This window comes from Equus asinus, chromosome 6, assembly GCF_041296235.1.
Source record: "Equus asinus isolate D_3611 breed Donkey chromosome 6, EquAss-T2T_v2, whole genome shotgun sequence".
NCBI lineage: Eukaryota > Metazoa > Chordata > Mammalia > Perissodactyla > Equidae > Equus > Equus asinus.
Window position 1 is genome coordinate 29056842 of NC_091795.1, and position 20023 is coordinate 29076864.

At 45.5% G+C, this 20023-nt stretch overlaps 1 protein-coding gene across 8 annotated transcripts in view; it reads left to right on the forward strand.

Moving 5' to 3' along the window:
- Nucleotides 1-3365: 3365 nt before the first annotated feature.
- The window catches only part of REEP1 (receptor accessory protein 1), a 97398-nt gene continuing 80740 nt past the window's right edge, over nt 3366-20023 (forward strand). For 6 of the 8 annotated variants that reach the window (XM_070511830.1, XM_070511828.1, XM_070511835.1 and 3 more), the window contains exon 1: nt 3513-3687. In XM_070511830.1, the coding sequence (XP_070367931.1) occupies nt 3656-3687 (32 nt within the window). In that variant the 5' untranslated portion in view covers nt 3513-3655. Of the gene's footprint in view, nt 3688-20023 lie in introns of all 8 variants that reach the window. The other 2 variants (XM_070511838.1, XM_070511840.1) reach the window with 2 other exon arrangements.

A 20023-nucleotide genomic window follows, 5' to 3' on the forward strand; every position in this document is an offset into this window, starting at 1 on the left:
GCATTGTAATTAGTCTTTGGGTGGTGACCACGATGTAATCTACACAGAACTCAAAATCTATTACAATGTACGCCTGAAAGTTATATAATGTTATAAACCAATGTTACTGCAATTAAAAAAACCCAACAAAACCAAGAACATGGGGAGATGTTTTAATTAAAAAATATTTTAAATATGTAATTTTCGTGTAAAATTTAAAATGTTTTTGATTTTGCCTATCTAAGCAAAATACAAACTTCAGAAGCCATAAAAAATACATAAATATGACCATATAAAATTTTGGACACTCTGAAAAGAAAAGAGCACCATGAAGAATGACTGAAGAAAAAATTATAAACTGGGAAAAAACATTTTCAAGGCAGATTGAAAGCCTTATTTTCTTAAGATACAAATTTTTAAAATCAATCAATAAAAAAAGACCAATACAAAACATGATTACCCAGAACTACTGAGTTTCACATAGCATATCACAAATTTTTTTCTGATTTTTAAAATTAGCTTTACTGGGATATAATTTACATACAATAAAATTCACTAACTTTATGTGTAAAGTTTGATGAGTTTTGACAAATGTATATGGTTGGTAATTACCACCCCAGTCAGCGTATAGAATTTTTCCACCAACTCCAAATTCCCTCTTGCCCTTTTATAATCAATTTCCCTCCTCATTCCTGGCATCTGGGAACCTCTGATGTACTTTCTGTCACTATGATAGAATTCGGGGAGGCAGAAGCAGCTAGAATGCAAAAGGTTTTGTCTCATCTAGAATTTCATAAAAATGGATGGAAGCGGACGTCTCTCCTTAGTATCTTTAATTTTCAAAATCCAAGGGGAGAACTTTGATCCAGCTTGTGTCCAGTGATCACTCATGAAGCGTTCAAGGTAGGAAGGACCTGTGAGAAAATGACACTTAAAAGATTGGAGTGTGGGCAGAATCATTCCCCAATACAAAATGGAGAGGTCTTCCCAGAAGAAAGGAGGCAAACACAGATAATAAGCACCCACCATAACAGCAGTTCATGTGAAAAAAAAGACTTCAAGAGAACTAGCTGATAGGGCTGTAGGAGCCCCATTGTCTAGAAGACTGTGTTCATTCTCTGGCCTCACGTTTTCCAGAGTCAAGGACAAAGTGGAGGGGTTTAGGATGGAAAGATGTAACATGTGTAACAGTTACACTGAAAGAGATAGAATAAAGTAAAAAAGCAACTTTCTTCTCTCCCTTCCACCTGTTGAAACTTGCTCTGTTGAACATATTTTTTCCCAACCCTCAAGTGGAATCTGGGGTTGGTCCCACTAGTTTTCTGGTCCTCTTCAGATAACAGAAACACCTCCAGACATTGAACCCCATTAATAGTCTCATTTCATTAATTCAAATGTCCAGTTCTGTGCAGCAGTCAAACCTGAGAATTCCACTTACAGGAACAGCGGGCATGCTCCAAGAGGAAAACAGCATGTGATCCGCTTCTTTATTTTCCCACCGAAAGGATCTCTGAACCACAATATTCCACCTCCCTCCACCCCTAAGATCACTAGCAGAAATTTCTGACCTCTCCATGGAGTGAGGGGAGGGGCGTGGATGAAGGGGAGGGGAGTTCTTAGGAAGGTCCTATTTGCTAGGTACTGTCCTGATCTTTCCAGTGGATATTCCAAGCTTTTTCTTGTAGGGGTATTGTTTTGACCATATTACCTTGGGTGAGGTATGGTGAGGCTAGACACAGATCAAGAGCGAGAAGCCAGAAAGTTTTACAGTTTGTTACACCCACCGTTCTCTGGACAGAGCACAGTACGCCTTGCAGGGTCACTTAGGGTAAACACTGGGATGGCTACAAGGCAGACGGAGAGAGGGGAACTGAGGTTTCCTTCAGTGGAAGGAAAGGGCAAGGCAGGACAAGCAGATTTACTGGCTAGTTTGAATAATCTCAGTGGGCTCTAGGGCACAGGAGCTGTCCCTGGTTGTCTGGTACCGGGCTCTGGGGCAATTAAGGCAGGTCTATAGTGGTCTGAAGTGTGAGAGCCTGATAAGGGAGTGGTTGGGCATGTGGACTTAATCGGCTGCCTAAGAAGGGGAACTAACCAACCTCTAAACAGGGCCTCAAAACTGAGTCAAGACAGCATTAAAAAAACAAAAAACTATATTACAGGTATTTTATAGGTTCTTTGGAGACCCCTTATCATAGAGGATGTCTGATCTGCAGTCCCCTTATTGTGGGCAAGGTCTTTCTTCTGTTTCTCTCTCTCCCTCTCTCTGTCTGTCTGTCTCTCTCTCATACACACATACGTGCATACACACACACACACACACACACACACACAGAGTCATTCTACTGGTACATTTCCAGCCCATTCGTGCCAAGGTCTGAGGTCTCCTTGCCTCTGCTAGGAAGCTGTCTTTGGGCAGGGTTCCTTTTGAAAAGGCTTCAGGCTAGCTCTCACGTCTGACGCTGAATTATACATGACTGTGAGCATCAGCAAAGGAGAGCAGTGCTCTGAGAGAGCACCATGGAGCGGGGTGAGAAGGCGGCGGCAGAGCCAAGGAGCAGGGGACAAAGGTTTTCCAAGCAACAGAATGGTGTGCGAGGACTTATAAAATAAGGGCCAAGACTAGGGTGAAGAGAGTGAGGCACTGGCCTCAGGGGGGAAATTTAAGGGAATGCTATAGAATGCAGTAATCAAGATTAATAATACTGAAAAATATATTAAAAATGTGTATAGGATGCATCTATATATCATAAGTACATACACACACACATACATATGAAAAGCCTCAGCCTTTTGCCTAAGGCTCCAAAATGGCTCAGCAGGGCTCTGGTGCCAGGCAATAGCAGCTTCTAGCTTCCTCCTGGCCAGATTGTAGCCCTGAGCCACTTCCACACGGAAATGCTGGAGCAGCGCCCTAGGAAAGGCCTTCCTTGGGAAATAACCTTTATCTGAGCCTTGAAGGAGGTGAGGCATAGAGCATATGACAGGGGAGAGGAAACAGCACATCTGCAAGTCCTAAATGCCCGAGGGGAAAAGAGCCAGAGGGATTTGGGGGAATGGTGGTGGCAATGGGTTAGGCAGGGACCAGACCAAGCAGTGACTCTTTAGAATCTTAACTCGGGGAGACACATGCCCAGATTTGTTTCTTATGCTGATAATGCCATGTAGGGGACAGATTGGAGGAGTCGGGTGTGGACGCAGGTAAGAGCCTTCTGAGTGAAGGACGACTGTATCCCAACCAGAACAGGTGTAGACAGATCCCCAAGGTCCAGGTGCAGGCCTCAGTTTCCCCACCATAGCACTGTGGGTGCGGCGGCACCCGGGTCTCCGCCCTGTCATCTGGGCCTCCCCAGGGCTCCATCCGAGCGCCCGAGCATCAGGGCGCGCGGAGGAACCGCCCGCATTCAGCCGCGGGCCGGGGCGGTCTGGGCGGGGCGGGTCCCGTGAGCACCCGACCGGCTCGCCGCCCAATCGCCGCGGGCCCGCCGAGCCCCGGGGGGCTGGGGCCGCCGCCGCCGCCGCCGGAACGTGCCGCGGCTGCGCGACGCTCGAGCGCCGGGCAGGGCAGCGGGCGCGCTCAGTCTGGCGGCGGCGGCCGTGCGCGGACGGACGTGCCCGGAGCGCCGCAGCCGCCCGCAGCCGAGCCGAACCGCGCGCGCCCGCCCTGCCGCCCGCCATGGTGTCATGGATCATCTCCAGGCTGGTGGTGTAAGTGGCCTTCTTCCCCGCGCCCCTTCCTCGCCCTCCTTCTCCACCCCCGGCCCCCGGGCTGCGCGCCGCCCCTGCAGCGCCCGGCCCCGGTCGCCCCGGCTATTAATACCCCGCGGCCGCTAAATTTAGCAGGTACAGTAGCTGCCGAGGACGCCGGCGAGCGGGCGGCACAGGACGCGGCGGCGGCTGCCCTGCGGGCCGGGCCCGGGCGCGGGGGACCGGCAGGCGGGGCGGCGAGCGCGGGGGCGCACCGGGGCTCCGCCGGGGGCTGCGCTTTGTTCCCCCGGGTGGGGGATTGGCGGGGGCCCGACCGGCGCTCCGCGAGGACACGCGTCCCTTTCCCCTGGGAGAAGCCCTGGCCGGGGTCGCCCGCCGCCGCCACGCTTTTGTCAGGTGAAAATGACAGACCGAGTCCAGACGAGCCTGGGGCGCTGCCCGGAGGGGTGAGCGCGGAGAAGGGCGGCGAGATGGAGGCGGGGCTCCTAACGGGGTTGAACAAATACTCCTTTTTAGGTTTTTCAGAATTGACAGCGGCAAAGGCAAGTGGGACTTAGGAGGACCTATATGAATCTCGGGGTAGACGCCTCGCGTCCCCGAGTCCGATTCCTTTGGCGGGGGTTTGAGGGGGACATAGGGGCAGGCATCTCCAAGAATTCACGGGAAATTTCCAAGTGACGGATAGCCACCCGGATGGTGGCGATGACACCTCCCAGGCCTTGCTGGAGAGCGCAGAGTCATCTCGGGTGAGGCCTGTGTGAAGTCATTGCGGGTGGGCGTGGGGGGCGTTTTTCTCTGTCAAGCTCCAGAGCTGAGGAGACCTTTGAAGAGCTCCCACCCTCGTGGATTTATTCGCCTTTGCAGCTAGACGTGGCTGTCCAGAACCTCTGCTTCCCTAAGCGCTCTCGCCTGAGTCAGGACAGGTCTGCCACCTGCTCAGGGAGCCGGGGCTGAAATTGGTCGGAAGAGTCGGGGTGGGTGGTGCGCCTCGGGCTTTTTCTTTGTCTGAGAAGGACGGCTCTGGACGCTGGTTAATTGTGCACCATCACTCCCCACGTTTTGAAACATCTCCCATCTCCTATCCTTTACTGATTTTCAAAGAAGCAGTCAGGGGCAGGTTTCTGAAGTCGTTCTCAGCATTGTATCCTGGCCACCATTCTGGGCTTTCCTGCCAAAGCCAGTGTCGGTGCCTCTCAGCCCCCAAGTTCATTTCATGTAGACTGCTGGGGTTTGTGCTGTACCTGGAGATGGCGTGTTAAATATGTGGAAGATCTCTGCGGGCAGAGCTGGTATGATAACGCAGGGAAGCAGCTGGCATGCCTCGCCCCACCTCATGCCTGACCGAAGCCGGTCTTGACTTCAGGGTGGTCCTTTCTCTCCTGAGGTGGTGCTCTGATCTTCGTATTTGCAGGTGGCTTCTGAGGAGCCTCAGGGTGGGGCTGGAGAGTTTAGTTGGCCTGGCTGGAGGGCTCACTCTGTATGGGTCCTACTGGGCTGGGGCAGGAGCACTGGGGAGTGAGGGCTTCTGATCTGGGGTCCATGTGACCATCTCTGATTTTATGAACACCGTTCCCCTTACATAAAGGCAGCTGGAAAGGCACACATTTGCGGAGGGTGGTCTCAGGGACTTGCTGTTACTTTCTAAAACAACTATACTCCCCCAAAATGAAGCTTCAGAGAACTTAAATGACCGTAATAGCTACCCCTCTGGTCAGCCCAGGACCCTCTGCCCCAAGGGAGAGTTTGTGAAATTTGGGGTTGTTATTTCCACTGTCAGCTCCGAAAGGTCAGGAGTACCACCTAGCCCCCGAGTCCCTAATTCTCTATAGAAACCCCCCATGGAAGTGTCAGCTGTGAATTATTAAAACCACTTTAATAAGCAGTGCCTTTTTCACATAAATAATACTTTATTAATTATAGGAACATTAGAAAATCTAGATAGACTGAAAATCATCCACATTATCGCCACACAGAGATAGCAAATGGTAATTTTGGGAGGTATATTCTTCAAGATGTTTTTCCCTATGCGTATATGCATATATATTTATATTTACCATTCAGGGAAATTATCAGTTCAGCCCAAATTTCCACAAACCTCTTAGCAAAGAGTAGGAATACTGTGTTTGGAGTCAGACAACCCATGGTTCCAATCCCAGTGCTGCCTCTTGCCAGCTGATCCCAGTTCACAACTCAGATCACGAGAGATCCTAGTTCACAAGCTAGTTAACCTCATGTTGCTGTTGCAAAGATTTCAATGACACATGATATATAAATTGCCAAGCACCACGGAGGGTGTCAAATCAATGATGACTCCCTCCTTCTGTCGTCCCAGGTACCTAAGAGAGGGCGTAAGAGCTCCTGAGGGGCCCTTAGACTTTACTCCTGTGGTTTTCAAACTGGCTTCTCTGAGGACCACCCAGCCTGAGTGGGTGGGCTCTGGGCTCCCCAGCCCTGCTTCAACATGAGTAACTCCCCTTTCATTTGTTTTATACGTGGAGCTTCTAGACAAAATATAATTTGGAAAATATATGGGTTTTTCTGCCAATGAAAAGCGCTGCTCCAGCCTTCCCTTCATCTCTAAAACTGCAGAGGGCGTGTGCCCTGCCCAAGGACATGAGGTGAGCTGGCGAAGAAAACAGGCTCTGGGTTTTTGGTCCAACGCCCTTTCTACCTCTGCCTGTCCTTGACAGTTGTCCTAAATGGATCTCTTTCAAGCTCCCAAGACCTCTGGTATGCTGTCCTATGATTTTATCCACAAGTTCCATTTCCTGTAAGCAATCTTTTCATGGTTTTATAAGCCTCTGTCACATAGAAGAACGTTTAAGGAAGACGTATCACTGTGTTCTGAGGATAGAGAGGGAGTGTCTTCCTTCCAGCCAGAGGCCTTAAGACAAGTTGGTGGCGCCTAGGGACAGCCAGCCGGTGCTTATAGATGTCTGAGTCACCATCGGCTGTGAACGTTTTTAGGGCAGTGATTGTGGCTTATTTCCCTCTCCAACCTCTCACCCCCTCCCAAGGCTCTTTTTGCAGTACCTGGCACCTGAGTGCATGCACTAAAGGTGGGTTGTGTTGAAGGAGGTCAGAGGCCCTGGGATAAGCAGGGGAGCTGACCAGTGTTGTCCCCTGGGGATGGAGGTTAGTGGGCATCGGGACAGGCTTGTACCCACGGGGCAAAGCTGTTGGAGTGAGGACCAATTTGACATGCTGCTATCTTGCCAGCTGTCTTCCTCCTAACTCCCTTGGCTCCGCCTAGGAAGAATTAAGGAAGAGATACTTAGTGCGGTAGCAAGGTTGGCCTTGTCAGAAGCTGGTTGATATCTGCATGGAACACGGGAGCTCATTTAGGACTGGGCTGCTTGCCTCCTTTAAAATACTTTGTCTTCTTTACAAACCACTCAAGGCCGAGGCACGAATGAATTTCAAACTGGGCTGAGTGTGTTTGTGTGCCCTGGAGGGGGCATGCAGAGGTTGCTCTGTGGCTTTTTGGGAGAATGTCGTCTCCTGAAGCATTTATTCCAAGGAGCGGTTATTGCCTCATCATCTCCGGACAGAATTTTGGCCGAGGCCCAGATTGTTGGCTAAACGGATCCAGAGCTTCCCACCATTCATGGGGTTAGTAGACCAAAACTCCAATGCACTGCATGGGGAAGAAGAGAGTCCTAATTCAACAAATTTTCTAAATAACTGGTAGCTATGCAGAAAAAAACCCTTTTTTCCACATTGTACATCTTTTACAAATGTTAGTTTTTAGAAAGTACAGTCTGATGCTTAAAACAGAGTGTTAGTTTGACGGCTGAAGCTCTGACTGCATCCTAGGACTGTGATTTGAAGCCTGAAGTCTGTGTGCCCTGGTCAGGGGTGTTCAAGTAGAGGAGACTGGAAGGAATGTGGGTTGTCCTCAAGATGTCCCCCAACGGTTACAAAACAAATGGAAAAAAAACAAAAGGCCATAAATTCTTAAACATAAGCTTGCCTTTCTTTGGGGTCTGCTTTTCAAAAGCGGAATGCAGAAAAATGATCCCGTTAATGGAGGGTTCAAGTTGGTTGAGGATTTGTTTCCTGGCACTGTGGAGTGGTCCAGGGTAGGAGCTGGGTAAATATTTCAGTTGGGTTGTGAGAGGAAAGATTTGTGCTGAAAGTCAGCAAACTTGGCTTCTAGTCCCAGCTCTGGTCTCATCCACCGTCAGTCCTCAGGGCAACTTGCACCCACCCTGGGGCCCTGCTCCTGGTCTAGGAGACAGGGAGTAGGCCAGCATCACCTTGGAGGTCTTAATAATTCCAAGAGCCAGTGCTCCCCTAGGGCCCTAGGCTCCCCTGGCCCAAGAGCACCATGTTTGTTTATAAACAAGAGAAGTCTCCTCAAGGAAGTGAAGAATACCAGCTTAGATTTCACCACTGTTCTGCTGCCCTCTTCTTTGTTGATTAATCCTGCCTGCCTGCCTGCTGGGAAGTAGCTTTTGTGTACTTCTCCCACTGTGTCTTATTTGAAGGTGAGCTGACAAGTGAGGGTCTCACCTGGTTCTTACTGGCTCAGTCCTCCCTTTCCTTCTGAAGCGCGCCATCTTCCTCAGAGTGTGTGTTATTTGTGGGGAGGAAGAACGCTGAGAAGAACAAGAGAAAAGGGAGTCAAGGCAGCTAGTGAGGCTGCTGTTTTGTATTGTGTAGCTGAGTTGTGTGTGTATGTTTTCCAAGGGGGCTTAACAACTGGGGGAGGGGAAGATTTGGCCGTGCAGTAGTCACTGCATACGGCCCCTTTGGAATTTCATTGCCAAGGATGAGCCACACACATGCCCACCCGGTTACCAGGATTCTTGGTGTCTGTGGGAATTTCTCCAGGAACCAACGAGAGCTAAGGAGGGTTGCATTTGGGCTATGAGGATATTTTCTTCTCACTTCTGGGCCTTGGGAAGGCCCTGATGGGTTGGAAGATGACTAGTTATATATATATTGTTTGTTCTAAACTTTCAAATCTTATCTGTCTTTACACAGAAGCACATTGTTTTCCCTTTGCGGTTTTTTAGTCACGCCCGGGGCTTTCCTGGGATTATAGAGAAAAAGGAAATACAGATAAAGGACCAAATATTTGGCATGCAGTAGGGATGTCTGAAGGAATCTTGACAATCTGGTATAGGCCTTCAAGCATGGCGTGCGTACCAGGACCAGGGATGGCAAATGAGTTTCATCTCTTATAATTGATGGGAAGCTGCCTTGGGACACTGTCTTGAGGAGAGTATGAAGCTGGGTTGGGCTCAGCGGGGAGAGTCCCCTGAGTGATTTGCGCAGGGAAGATGGTAGTGGGGGCACACACGTTGGTTCAGTATTTGCTCTATGGGTTCCTGATCCGAGAAGGCCTGTCCCACTGTCAGAGTTTCACATGCTTCCCTAAATTAGTAAACAGAGAGCAGCATCCTTTACCTGAGTTGACATTACCTTCTGACATCCCGCCCACACCAGGCCTTGTCAGTCACCTGGCAGTTTTGGCCAAAGGTGCCTCCTCGTTTCTGGCATAGGGAGCTGTCCAGCCTAGTGGCTCTCTAGTCTGCCTCTTTCCTCTTAGGATGATCATGCCTATTCGACTTTTTCCCTTTTTTCTTTGCCTTTCACCAGTCACAGCTCAGTTAAATTCCGCCTTTTCTTTTCTTTGTGACTTATGCTTTCACATCTTTTCTACCTCCTTATAGGTGCCTGTGGTTGGTACCTTGGGCTTCAAAATAAGTTTCCCATTCCCTTCTGGTACCATACGCCATCCTACCTTGTGCCACTCAGCCAAAGGAGTGGGCATGTGACCCAGGCCTAGCTACACATTTCCCTGGGCACAAAGATTGGTCCAGAGGTGGGTATGTTACCCAACTGAGCCACAGATCTTTCCCCAGGGTTTTTTGATTTGAAGCTGGGAGAGGAGAGCCTTGCCTATGGGGCCCAGAGCTGGAAAGATATGAAGGTGGGGCAGCTGGTGGCTAAACACCTTGGCACATGGAGAAGGCCTGTCGGCCAAAGGGTCAAATACAGCGAAGCAGAGAGAAACAGAGATGAGACGCGGGCAGAGAGAAAAGGAAGCTGGCACGGGAGCCTTGATTCTAGTTACTCAGGCCCCGGTTCCTGCCGCTTCTCCTTTGATGCCTTGAGCTGGTCCATATCCTAGAATGAAAGCCTTGAGTAGCGCTTATGTTAATTAACTGTTTATTGTAGTGGTGAGGCTGGACTGGGTTATGCTGCAGTAACAACTCCCAAATCCCAGTGGCTGAAGACAGCAGAGGTTTATTTCTTGCTTTATGCTGCCTGTTCGCTGTGGGCTGGCAGAGGTACTCTGCTCGTTGTAATCACCAGAGGCCCAGGCTGACTGCGTCTCCTTTGTCTTAGGGTGCTAGCGTTGCACCAGGATTCACTGTGGTAGGGAAAGAAAGATGGAGAGTCAGGCACTGTCTCTTAAGTCCCTCTAACCAGAAGTGACATGTGTCACTCACATTTGATTGTTCAAAGAAGATCATATGGCCATGCCTGTGCGTGGAAAAGTATAATTGTACTAAACATCTGTGAACAGCCCCAGTGACCATGATGTGTGTTGAATGGATTAATCCTCACCAGCTTTGCAACCCTGTAAATGTCGTTTTTTGCTAAAGTTGGTGTAAGATGGGGATTTTTTTCCCCCTCTTGCAACTGGGAGAGTTTTAACACACTCCTTTACCTCCTTATATTAGAAAAATCTCTCACGCCCCTTTTGACCCCTTTTCTTTATTCTGTTTGGGAGTTCAAAAAGGAGGTCTTAATTTTGGGGGAGAAATTAGCAATTGTAAAGAACCGATGCTGTTCCATGGCCGAAGCCCTCAAGGTGCCCTACGATTTTCGTTACACTCTCCATGTTTGTCTCCGTTCACCTTCCTGCATGAAACCTCCCTTGGGTGCCCTAACTGAAGGAAGATTTCTGTCCTCTGGGTCTCTGGAGTGGCATTGTCACTTTGTACCTTGTGATACGTTTATGTCCCCTTAAGAACCATATCTGTTTCTTAGTCTCCCTCACGGCTCTTTATGTGTAGAAGGTGCCCAATGAATGCATGTTGGATCACAAATGAGTCAGGACCTCACTACTTAAAGAGTGGTCTGTGCATCAGCAGCATTGGCATCACCGGGAGATAGTTAGGAATGCAGAATCCTGGGCCCCACCCACGACCTGGTGAATCTGCATTTTAACAAGATCCCCATGAAGCTTGAGAAGCACTGAGTCAGGGGACAGGGTACCGTCATCTCCTGTGTAAAAGGAAAAGAAATGGTCTTGCCTAAGATTCCCATTATTGGCTGTAAATTCAATCCCAAGTCATCCATTTGTGCTAGAGTGTGGTTCATCCTTTCTGGTCTGACAGGTCCCAACTCTGACTTTTTATGAGTTCTGATGGCATAATTGGACTCCACAAACCCAGTGCCCAACTGTGAACCTTTTGCAGGTAGGCTTCTTAATTGTGATGTGTAAAATTTAGTTTTGCCACATTTGGGGTTAGACTACCAAGGCAATGCCTGTCAGCCAGAATATGGAGCTGAGTGGGTCATACTACTCAGAGGCAAGTGGGATACAACCTGCCTTGAAAAAGAGGCATGGTGAAACACAGCTGACGCTGGGGACTCACGGTGGATTTACAGGAACACACAGGGGCTTCTTCTCATGAGCACGTGAGGCTGAGAAGAACTGCTTCCCCTGTGTCCCTCCTGAGGAAGCTGCAGCATCCAGCAGGATCTGTCAATGCTGCAGGCCAGGCCCTGTGTGCTGTGTCATCCTGTCTTATCAGCGAGTCCTCTCAGCACTACCTTCAAAATACTCCCCCATCCAACCGACTCCCACCTCCACTGCCGCCACCCTGTTCCCACTCAAAATTATTGCTCCCCCAGATCATTTCAAAACTCTCCTAATTGTTTTCCTTTCTTCTACTCTTGTCCCTTCAGTGATTTGTTTAACATGTGGGATAGGTCATACCTTTGCCCTGCTGTGTTTAAAAACTGTCCAAAGACCTCCCATCGCACTAAGAATAAAATGGACTCCTTTCCATTCTCCACAAGACTCAGCAAGGCCCCTGCCCGCTGCCCTGACCTCACCTTGCACTGCTCTCCCCATACTCACTCAGCTCCAACCTCCTCACTGTTCCTGGAAGGCGACAAGCTTGTCCCACCCGGGGGCCTTTGCACTTGCTCTTCTCTCTTGCCTCTCCCCTAGCTCGTCCATGGCCTTCTCCCTCTCTCCATTTTGGTCTCCGCTCACATGTCACCTCTGCAGGAGAGGCCTTTTCTGACCCCCTTCTCCAAGTACACTGCACACACCACTCTATCCCCTTATCACACCCTGACACTGTGCTTTTAGTTCAGTTGTTTACTTATTTATGATCTCTCTCTCCACTAGGATTTAATCTTCATAACTTTTGAGACTTTTATCGTGTTCACAGCTGTTTTCCCAGTGCCTAGGGCAGCTCTAAGCTGGTAGCAGGTGTTTAAAAAATATGTGAACGATGACTTAGTATTCCCTTTGGGGTTAGAAGATCCTTTTTAAAACCTAGGTTTGTAGAACCTTGATTTGTGACCGTGGCAAGTGACTTAACCTCTCTAAGCCTCAGTTTTTTCATCTGTAAAATGAAGAGTTTGATTTCTGTTTCTGGAAATACGGAAAACTAAATATTCTGAAACTCCTCCCATAATAAAACCAAATAAAAAATTTTCTAAAAATGTTGGATAAAATATAACATGGATCCCCTTAAGTGCATTGCTGAGCTTTTAAGGAAGTGAGGGAATTTGCCAGGAGACAAGATAGAGAGGAAAACATTTTGCAAGGGTGGAAGCTAGTACTGTAGCAGCTGTATAAGAGACCACCCTGAAATTTAGCTTAAAACAGCAGCCGTTTTGTTAACGTCTCCCCTGGCTCTGTGGGCCAGGAATTAGACAGGACCCAGGACACAAAACTTATCTCTGCTTCATGATATCTGGGTCTCAACTGGGTGATGCAAATGGCACTGGTAGACTGGGCATCTTTCTTTTCATGTGTTCCAAGGCCTCCCCATGTGGTCTTTCCATGTGATTTCTCTTGCGTGGGGACCTCAGGATAGTCAAATTTCTTATGTGGTGGCTCAGAGCTCCAAGAGTGAGTGTCCAAGAAGCATCAGTAGAAACTGCAAGACTTTTTGTGCTCTCATCTCAGAAGTCCCAGGATGACACTTCTGGTACATTCTGTTGGCCAAATAAGTCACTAAGGCCATCCTAGATTTGAAGACGGGGGATTAGACTTCACCTCTCAATAGGAGGGGTAGCAAATAATTTGTAGCCATCCTTAATATACCTTAATATAAGTCAAGGACTGGCCCAGCTTGGTTTCAATATCTCCGTAGAGAAAAGAGGGACCTTGAGTCTGTGAAGGTAATAAGTCAGAGCTGGATGTTTGCATAAAGCTGAGATTTGAAGGGATGTTCCGTAGTAGAGACCTGAGTGGAAAGATGGACCCACAAGCACAGGGAGGTGACAGTGAAGTTTGGGAATTTGAAACTATCCATGGACCTGTCCTTATATGGGTTTGAGGTTTAAATTAACATATCCTGCATGGTCTGAGTACCCCTGAATGAGTGCTTCACATAAAAATTGGTCCTGGGCCGGTGATACCCCTAGGGCATCTGGCAGAAATTAATCCAGTCTCTCTAAGGGCTCTCAGTACACATCATACAGAATGAGCCCCAAAGAACATGAATTCACACACCAAAATTACAAAACGCATGCGGCAACAACCGCCCTAAGCAGGAGTTAACGAACACTGCAAGCAGCAGGATTCGCCCTCCCTCAATCGATCAATCAATGAATCAATAACGTATACTAATTATATATTATTTATATAAAATAACTATTAGAGACTTTAGAATAAGTCTTTCTAAAATGAAAAAATAAATAAAGAATTGAAAATATGAAAAAGCAGCAGATCCTGAGGTGGAGAGGAGAGAGGAATGGGCCTCTTGGAAAAGTAAAAAATAAAGTATTGAGATTAAAAACCCAGCGGATTGGTTAAAATGATGAGGGGTGATGTTTTCGACACTGCATCTTAAAGCTGGAAGAGATCTTAGTGATCCCAGGCTGTGTTTGACAGACAAGGACGGTGGGACTGGAGGACTTAGGTCATTCATTAAGGTCAGTAGCCCGATTGGCTAGACCAAGACTTGAGGCCAGGCGTCCAGTTTCTCAAAGTGTTTTGATGTGGAAGAAAGGAGGTTTGTTTTATGTGGTTAGAGAGTTGGACTCGGACCAGTAGGTGACTAGAAGACAAATTTTTGGCTTGATAGAAGGAAAAGATACCCAGTAATTGGTGCTAATGTGAGACAATGAACTCAAGGCATCCAACCCTAAGAATTTCCAACTCTAAACCTCTATGATTTTAATCTTTTCCCTTATTGTAGTGGAGGGAGAGAGATAAGAGTTATTGGGAGGATTTTCTTTTCTGGTGGGTAGGCCTTCCATCCTTGTTCAAGATTGATTGATTGATTCATTCATTCATTCACTGCCCATTTATTGACTGTTTGCTTTGTGTCAAGCACTACACCAGGAACCAGGGGTATAAAGATGAGTGAGTTCCAGTTCCGTCTTTGAGAAGTTTATGAGGTCATATAGCCAGTCAGTGGGAAACTTGGATTTGAATTCAAATGTCCCTCCTACCTGCCAGTGCTCTTTCCATTGGGTAGCTATTTTGTGGGTGTATTTGAAAGACTTTTCTGGCTTTGGTTGGAAATTGTAGAGAGGAGCCCATTCAGCAGGGGAAGTGGTGCATCTGACATATGAAGGGATTGAACCACTGCTGTCTCTCTCTGCCTGGGAGACAATGTGGCATTCAATGTTGAGAGTGGAGAAAGCAGAGGAGAGGGTGTGCTGAGTGAAAACAATCTGGGACAAAGAGATGAGTGAGGTTGAACATCCTTACCCACTGAATTAGTCGACTGTAACAGACTGCTGCTGTAACAAATAACCACAGACTTAGTGGTTTATAACAACAGAAATTTAATCTTCTACAGTTCTGGAGGCCTTAAGCCTGAAATGAGTCTTTGGGGCTAAAATCAAGGTGTTGGCCTGACAGTTTTCTTCTGGGAGCTCCAGAGGAGAATCCATCTCTTGCTTCTTCCAGCATCTAGTGGCTCTTGGCATTCCTTGGCTTGTGGCCGCATCACTCCAGTCTCTGCCTCTGTAGTCACGTTGCCGTCTCTTCTGTCTTTATATCTTCATCTCCTCCCTTTTAGAAGAAGACTCACAATTACATTTAGTGCCCACCTGGATAATCCAAGATAATCTCCCCATCTCGAAATCCTTAACTGAATCAGATCTGCAAAGTCTCTTTTCCATATAAGGTAACATTTATAGGTTCCAGGAGTTAGAACTTGGATATCTTTGGGGGCCATTATTCAGCCACCAAACCCATGACTGCTGGCCCTGCTGCCACCAAGCTGAGGGGAGTTCATTTAAGAAGAGCCTACAGAAAAGAGAACATTGATCTTCTAACGTCTTATTTTGTCTCCATTTTTGGACTCTCTTTGATTTGTAAAAATTAATTACTGAGAAATGGTTAGGGTATAATGGGTAACAATTCAATGAATACTCCTTTACTCACCACCCAGTTTGAAAAATAGAGCATTACCTTCCTTGTATCAATATACCACTGTTTAGGGACATTTAGGTTCTTTCTAGATTTTTGTTTTTCTCCTTTGCTTTTGAAAAGAATTCTGCCATGAACATTCTTATACATGTTTCCGGGTGCACCTCTGCACAGATTTCTTTAGGAATGGAATGGCTGAGGCGTGGGGTATATGCATCTTTCCCTTGACCAAGTAACATAAATTGTTTCCATAGATGGTTGGCTCTGTTTCCAGGCTCTTTATTCTGTTCCATTAATCAATTTGTCTGAGCCTGCACCAGGACCACGTTGTCTTAATTACTATAACTTTATGAAAATTCTTGCTATCTGGCTAGGCAAGTCCCCTCCACATTTTTTTCTTCAGAAATTTTTTTCCAAAATGGTTTTCCTTCAGCAAAATATACAATTTGAGTTATGTCATATCTTTACCATCACTTGATATTGTCACACTTTAGAATTTTTGCCATTCTGGTGGGTACAAAATGGAACCTCATTATGGTTTTAGTTTGCATTTCCCTGAATACTAATGAGATCGAGCATGTTTTCTTATGTTTATTGCCCATTCATGTTCTCTCTTCTGTGAAGAGCCTGTTCGAGTCTTGCCAATTTTTCTCTTGTCCTTATCTTACTGATTTGTAGGAATTCTTTAAGTATTCTGGATGCTAATCCTCTGTCACTTATATGTTACAAATGTCTTCTCCCAGTCTGTGGTTTATGTTTTTATTTTCTTTATGGTGTATTTTGATGAATAGAAGTTCTTAATATTGATGCAGTGGTTTTATCAATTTTTTCATTTATGGTTTCTACTTTTTGTGTCTTGGGAAAACCTTACCTACTTGAAATCGTGAAGATATTCTCCTATATTGCTCCTAGCAGGTTTATAGTTTTGCCATTCACATTTGATTTCTTAATCCTTCTTGAGATGTTTTTTGTATATGATATGAAGTAGGACTCCAGAATTTTTTTTCCGTAGGAAAAACCAATTGTTCCAGCACCATTTATTATAAAGTTTATCCTTTCTCTTTATATCTGCAATGCCCAGCTCTGTCATAAATTAAGTTTCTATAGATGTGTGAGTCTGGTTCTGGGCTCTTTATTTTGTTCCACTGTCTTAATTACTGTAGCTTTGGGAACATTCTTCCTATCTGGCATGGTGAGTCCCCCCTCCTTCAAAAGTGTCTTAGCACTTTCCTCTTTGATGTTTATGTTTAGAATTATCTTAGAATTGTGTTACATACAACACACACACACACACACACACACTGACACAAATCTGTTAGTTTGATTGGAATAACATTGAGTGTATGGGACAACAAAAAGTTGATTTTCTTAAGATAATGAGTGTTCCAATCCATAAACATGGTATCTATCTCTATTTAGTTCTTCTTTAATGATTTTCAATAAAACTTTATAATTTTGGCTGTAAATGTCTTGTGCATCATTTGTTAGGTGTATTCCCGGGTACTTGATGTTTGTTGATGCCAGCGTATTTAGCATCTGATTAAAATTTTCATCTTCCAACTATTTGAAGAATGCAACCGTGCTAAACTGTAGATTCTTTTGGGCTTTCCAGATAAATCATCATGTCATCTGTTGTCTCTTTCCAGTAATGATTCGTTTTTTTTCCTTCCCCTTATTGTCCTGGTTAAGATCTTTAGTTTTGGGGCCGGCCCGGTGGCGCAGTGGTTAAGTGCACACATTCCGCTTCGGCAGCCCGGGGTTTGCCGGTTTGGATCCCGGGTGGGGACATGGTACCACTTGGCAAGCCATGCTGTAGCAGGCGTCCCACATATAAAGTAGAGGAAGATGGGCACGGATGTTAGCTCAGGGCTAATCTTCCTCAAAAAAAAAAAAAAAAGATCTCTAGTGCAAGATGACTAATAGTGGCGAAGGCAGACATTTTTGCCTTGTTCCTGATTTTAAAAGGAATGCTTCAACATTTTCCCATAAAGTGTGGTGTTTGCTGTAGAGTTTTCAGAAATATCCTTTATCACTCTATATTTTCTTCTCTTCCTAGTTTGCTAAGAGTTTTTATAATGAATGGTATTGTATTTTATCTAAAGCTTCTATTGAGATGATAATATATATTTTTGGCCTTTAATCTGTTAAGTGGCAAATTGTATTAATTAGTTTTACCATTAACCAACTTTGCCTTCCTGGATAAACCCAATTTGGTCATAAAGTTGTTTTTCTTCTTGGTTGTTGTTAGAATAATCCTAGAGTCATTTTGTTAATATTTAGTTGATTTTTTTTGAGCTATATTTGTGAGGGGTGTTGGTTATATTGTCCTTATCTGGTTTTGATATCAAGATTATGCTAGACTCATAAACTAAGTTGGGGAGGTATCTCCTTTTTCTGTACTCTGGAATAGTCTGTGTAAGATTGAGTTTCTTTCTTGCATGTAAAATGGTCATCTATTGCCAGTACTGCCAACTTGCCAGTAAAATCATCAGGGCCAGGTGCTTTTTCTGTGGGAAGGTATTAAACTACTGATTCGATTTCTTTAATGGTTATAGATTTTCTGTATTTTCTTGAGTCAATATTAGCTTAAGACTTCATTCACTTTAGTAATTTTTCAAATTTATCGACAGTTAACAACATTGCTTCTGCACCCCATGCCTTTTTCCCTCTCCCGCTAGCATTGTAATCATTAGATGCATCTTAAATGTTCTTACTCTTTCTTATTTCTGATTTGTTTCCCTGTCTCCATTGCATTATGAATAATTTTCTTCACATCTGCCTCCTTAGCCATATCTAATCAGCTGCTGAATGTACTCACTGATTTTTAAATTTCAATTATTATGTTTTAGAAATCCTATTTAGTTCTGTTTCAAATTATTTGGTCATATTTTATGGTCTCTGTTCCTTCCACATATTTTAAATTCACTTTTATTCCTCTAAACGTATTGAACATTTATTTTATATTCTGAGTCTGATAATTCTAGCATTTAAACTCTTTTTGAAAGTCAAAATCAACTGTCTCTTACTTCTCTTGGCTCTTAATCGAGGTACATTCTACATTTTCCAATTTTAAAAGTTTTTATTTATTTGTTTATTTTGCTGTGAGCTTGTATTCTTTGAGACTTTACCTGTAGCAACTCTTTGAGACCTGGGTTAAGGGGAGGTTCCTCCAGAGATTTACATTCCCTTCTGCTGGGGGTCTAGTGGCACTAGAGTATTAGACATTAGAAGGTAAATTTTTGAGTTTTTTTATTTAACTACTTGGGTGCTGTAAATTTGTGCTGCAGACTTGTGTGAGGGCAGGCTAGTGGTTACAGATTCTCAGGGGCAATAATTTTTTTCTCTCCACCCACTGTCATGGCTAAAGAATGGGCATTTTCCTTTTCTGCACCTTTAGGCGTGGTAGCAAGCTTATCTCTAGTTCATGCTTTTACTGCTGGCGTACTTCTGTGGTGTCTGTATTAGTTTCCTGGGGCTGCTGCCCCCAAGTACCACAAGCTGAGTGGCTGAAAACAACAGAAATTTATTCTCTCACAGTTCTGGAGGCTGTGTGTTTTACATGCCGTTAAGTTGGCTCTGACTCCTGGTGACCCTATGAATGAGTGGTGTCCACAATGTCCTGTCTTCAGCAGCCTTTCTCAGCTTCTCTAGACTCATGCCTGTGGCTTCCTTTCTGGAGTCAATCCATCTCATATTTGGTCTTCCTCTTTTCCTGCTGCCTTCTAATTTTCCCAGCATCATTGTCTTTTCCAAAGAATCCTGCTTTCTCATGAGGTGCCCATAGTGGTCCAGCCTCAGCTTTATCATTTTTCCTCCAGTCATAGTTCAGGCTTACTTTCCTCTTGGACCCACTTGTTTGTCTCTCTGGCAGTCCAGGGTATCCATAGAGCTGTCCTCCAACACCAGGTTTCAAATGAATGAATTTTTTTTCCTGTCAGCCTTCTTCACTGTCCCGCTTCCGCACCATACATAGTAATTTGGAATACGAGGGTGTGGATAACGTTGGCCTTAGTCTCTAATGACACTTCCTTCCACTTGATGATCTGTCCTAATTCTTCCATTGCTGCCCTTCCAAGTCTCAGTCTTCTCTTGATTTCTTGGCTGCATCTCCATTTAAATTGATGACTGAACCAAGGTAAACAAAATCTTCAACAATTTCAGTGTCTTCTTTGTCTACATTAAAGTTGTGTAGTTCTTCTGTAGTCGTGATTTTTGTCTTCTTGATGTTCAAATGCAGTCCTGCTTTGGCACTTTCTTCTTTCACTTTCGTCAGAAGTCGTTTCAAGTCATTGCTGCTTTCTGCCAGTAAGATGGTGTCATCTGCATATCTTAGATTGTTGATATTTCTTCCACTGATTTTTCACTCCTCTTTCATCTGAGTCTAGCCCAGTTTTTCGTATGATATCTTCTGCGTATAGATTAAACAGATAGAGATAAAATGCCCCCTTGTATGACACCTTTGGCTATCGATGTCCAAATTCAGTGCATTGGCAGGGTCATACTCTCCCTGAAGGCCCTGCGGGAGAATCTGTTCCATGCCTTTCTCTTAGCTCCTGGTGGTTGTTGGCAATCCTTGGCCTTCCTTGGCTTGTAGATGTATCACTCTAACGTCTGCCTCCGTTGTCACAAGATTTTCTCCCTGTGTCTGTGTCTCTTTTCTCCTTCTTATAAGGACATTAGTCATATCATGTTAGGGTCCAGACTACTGACCTTATCTTAACTTGGTTACTTCCACAAGGACCC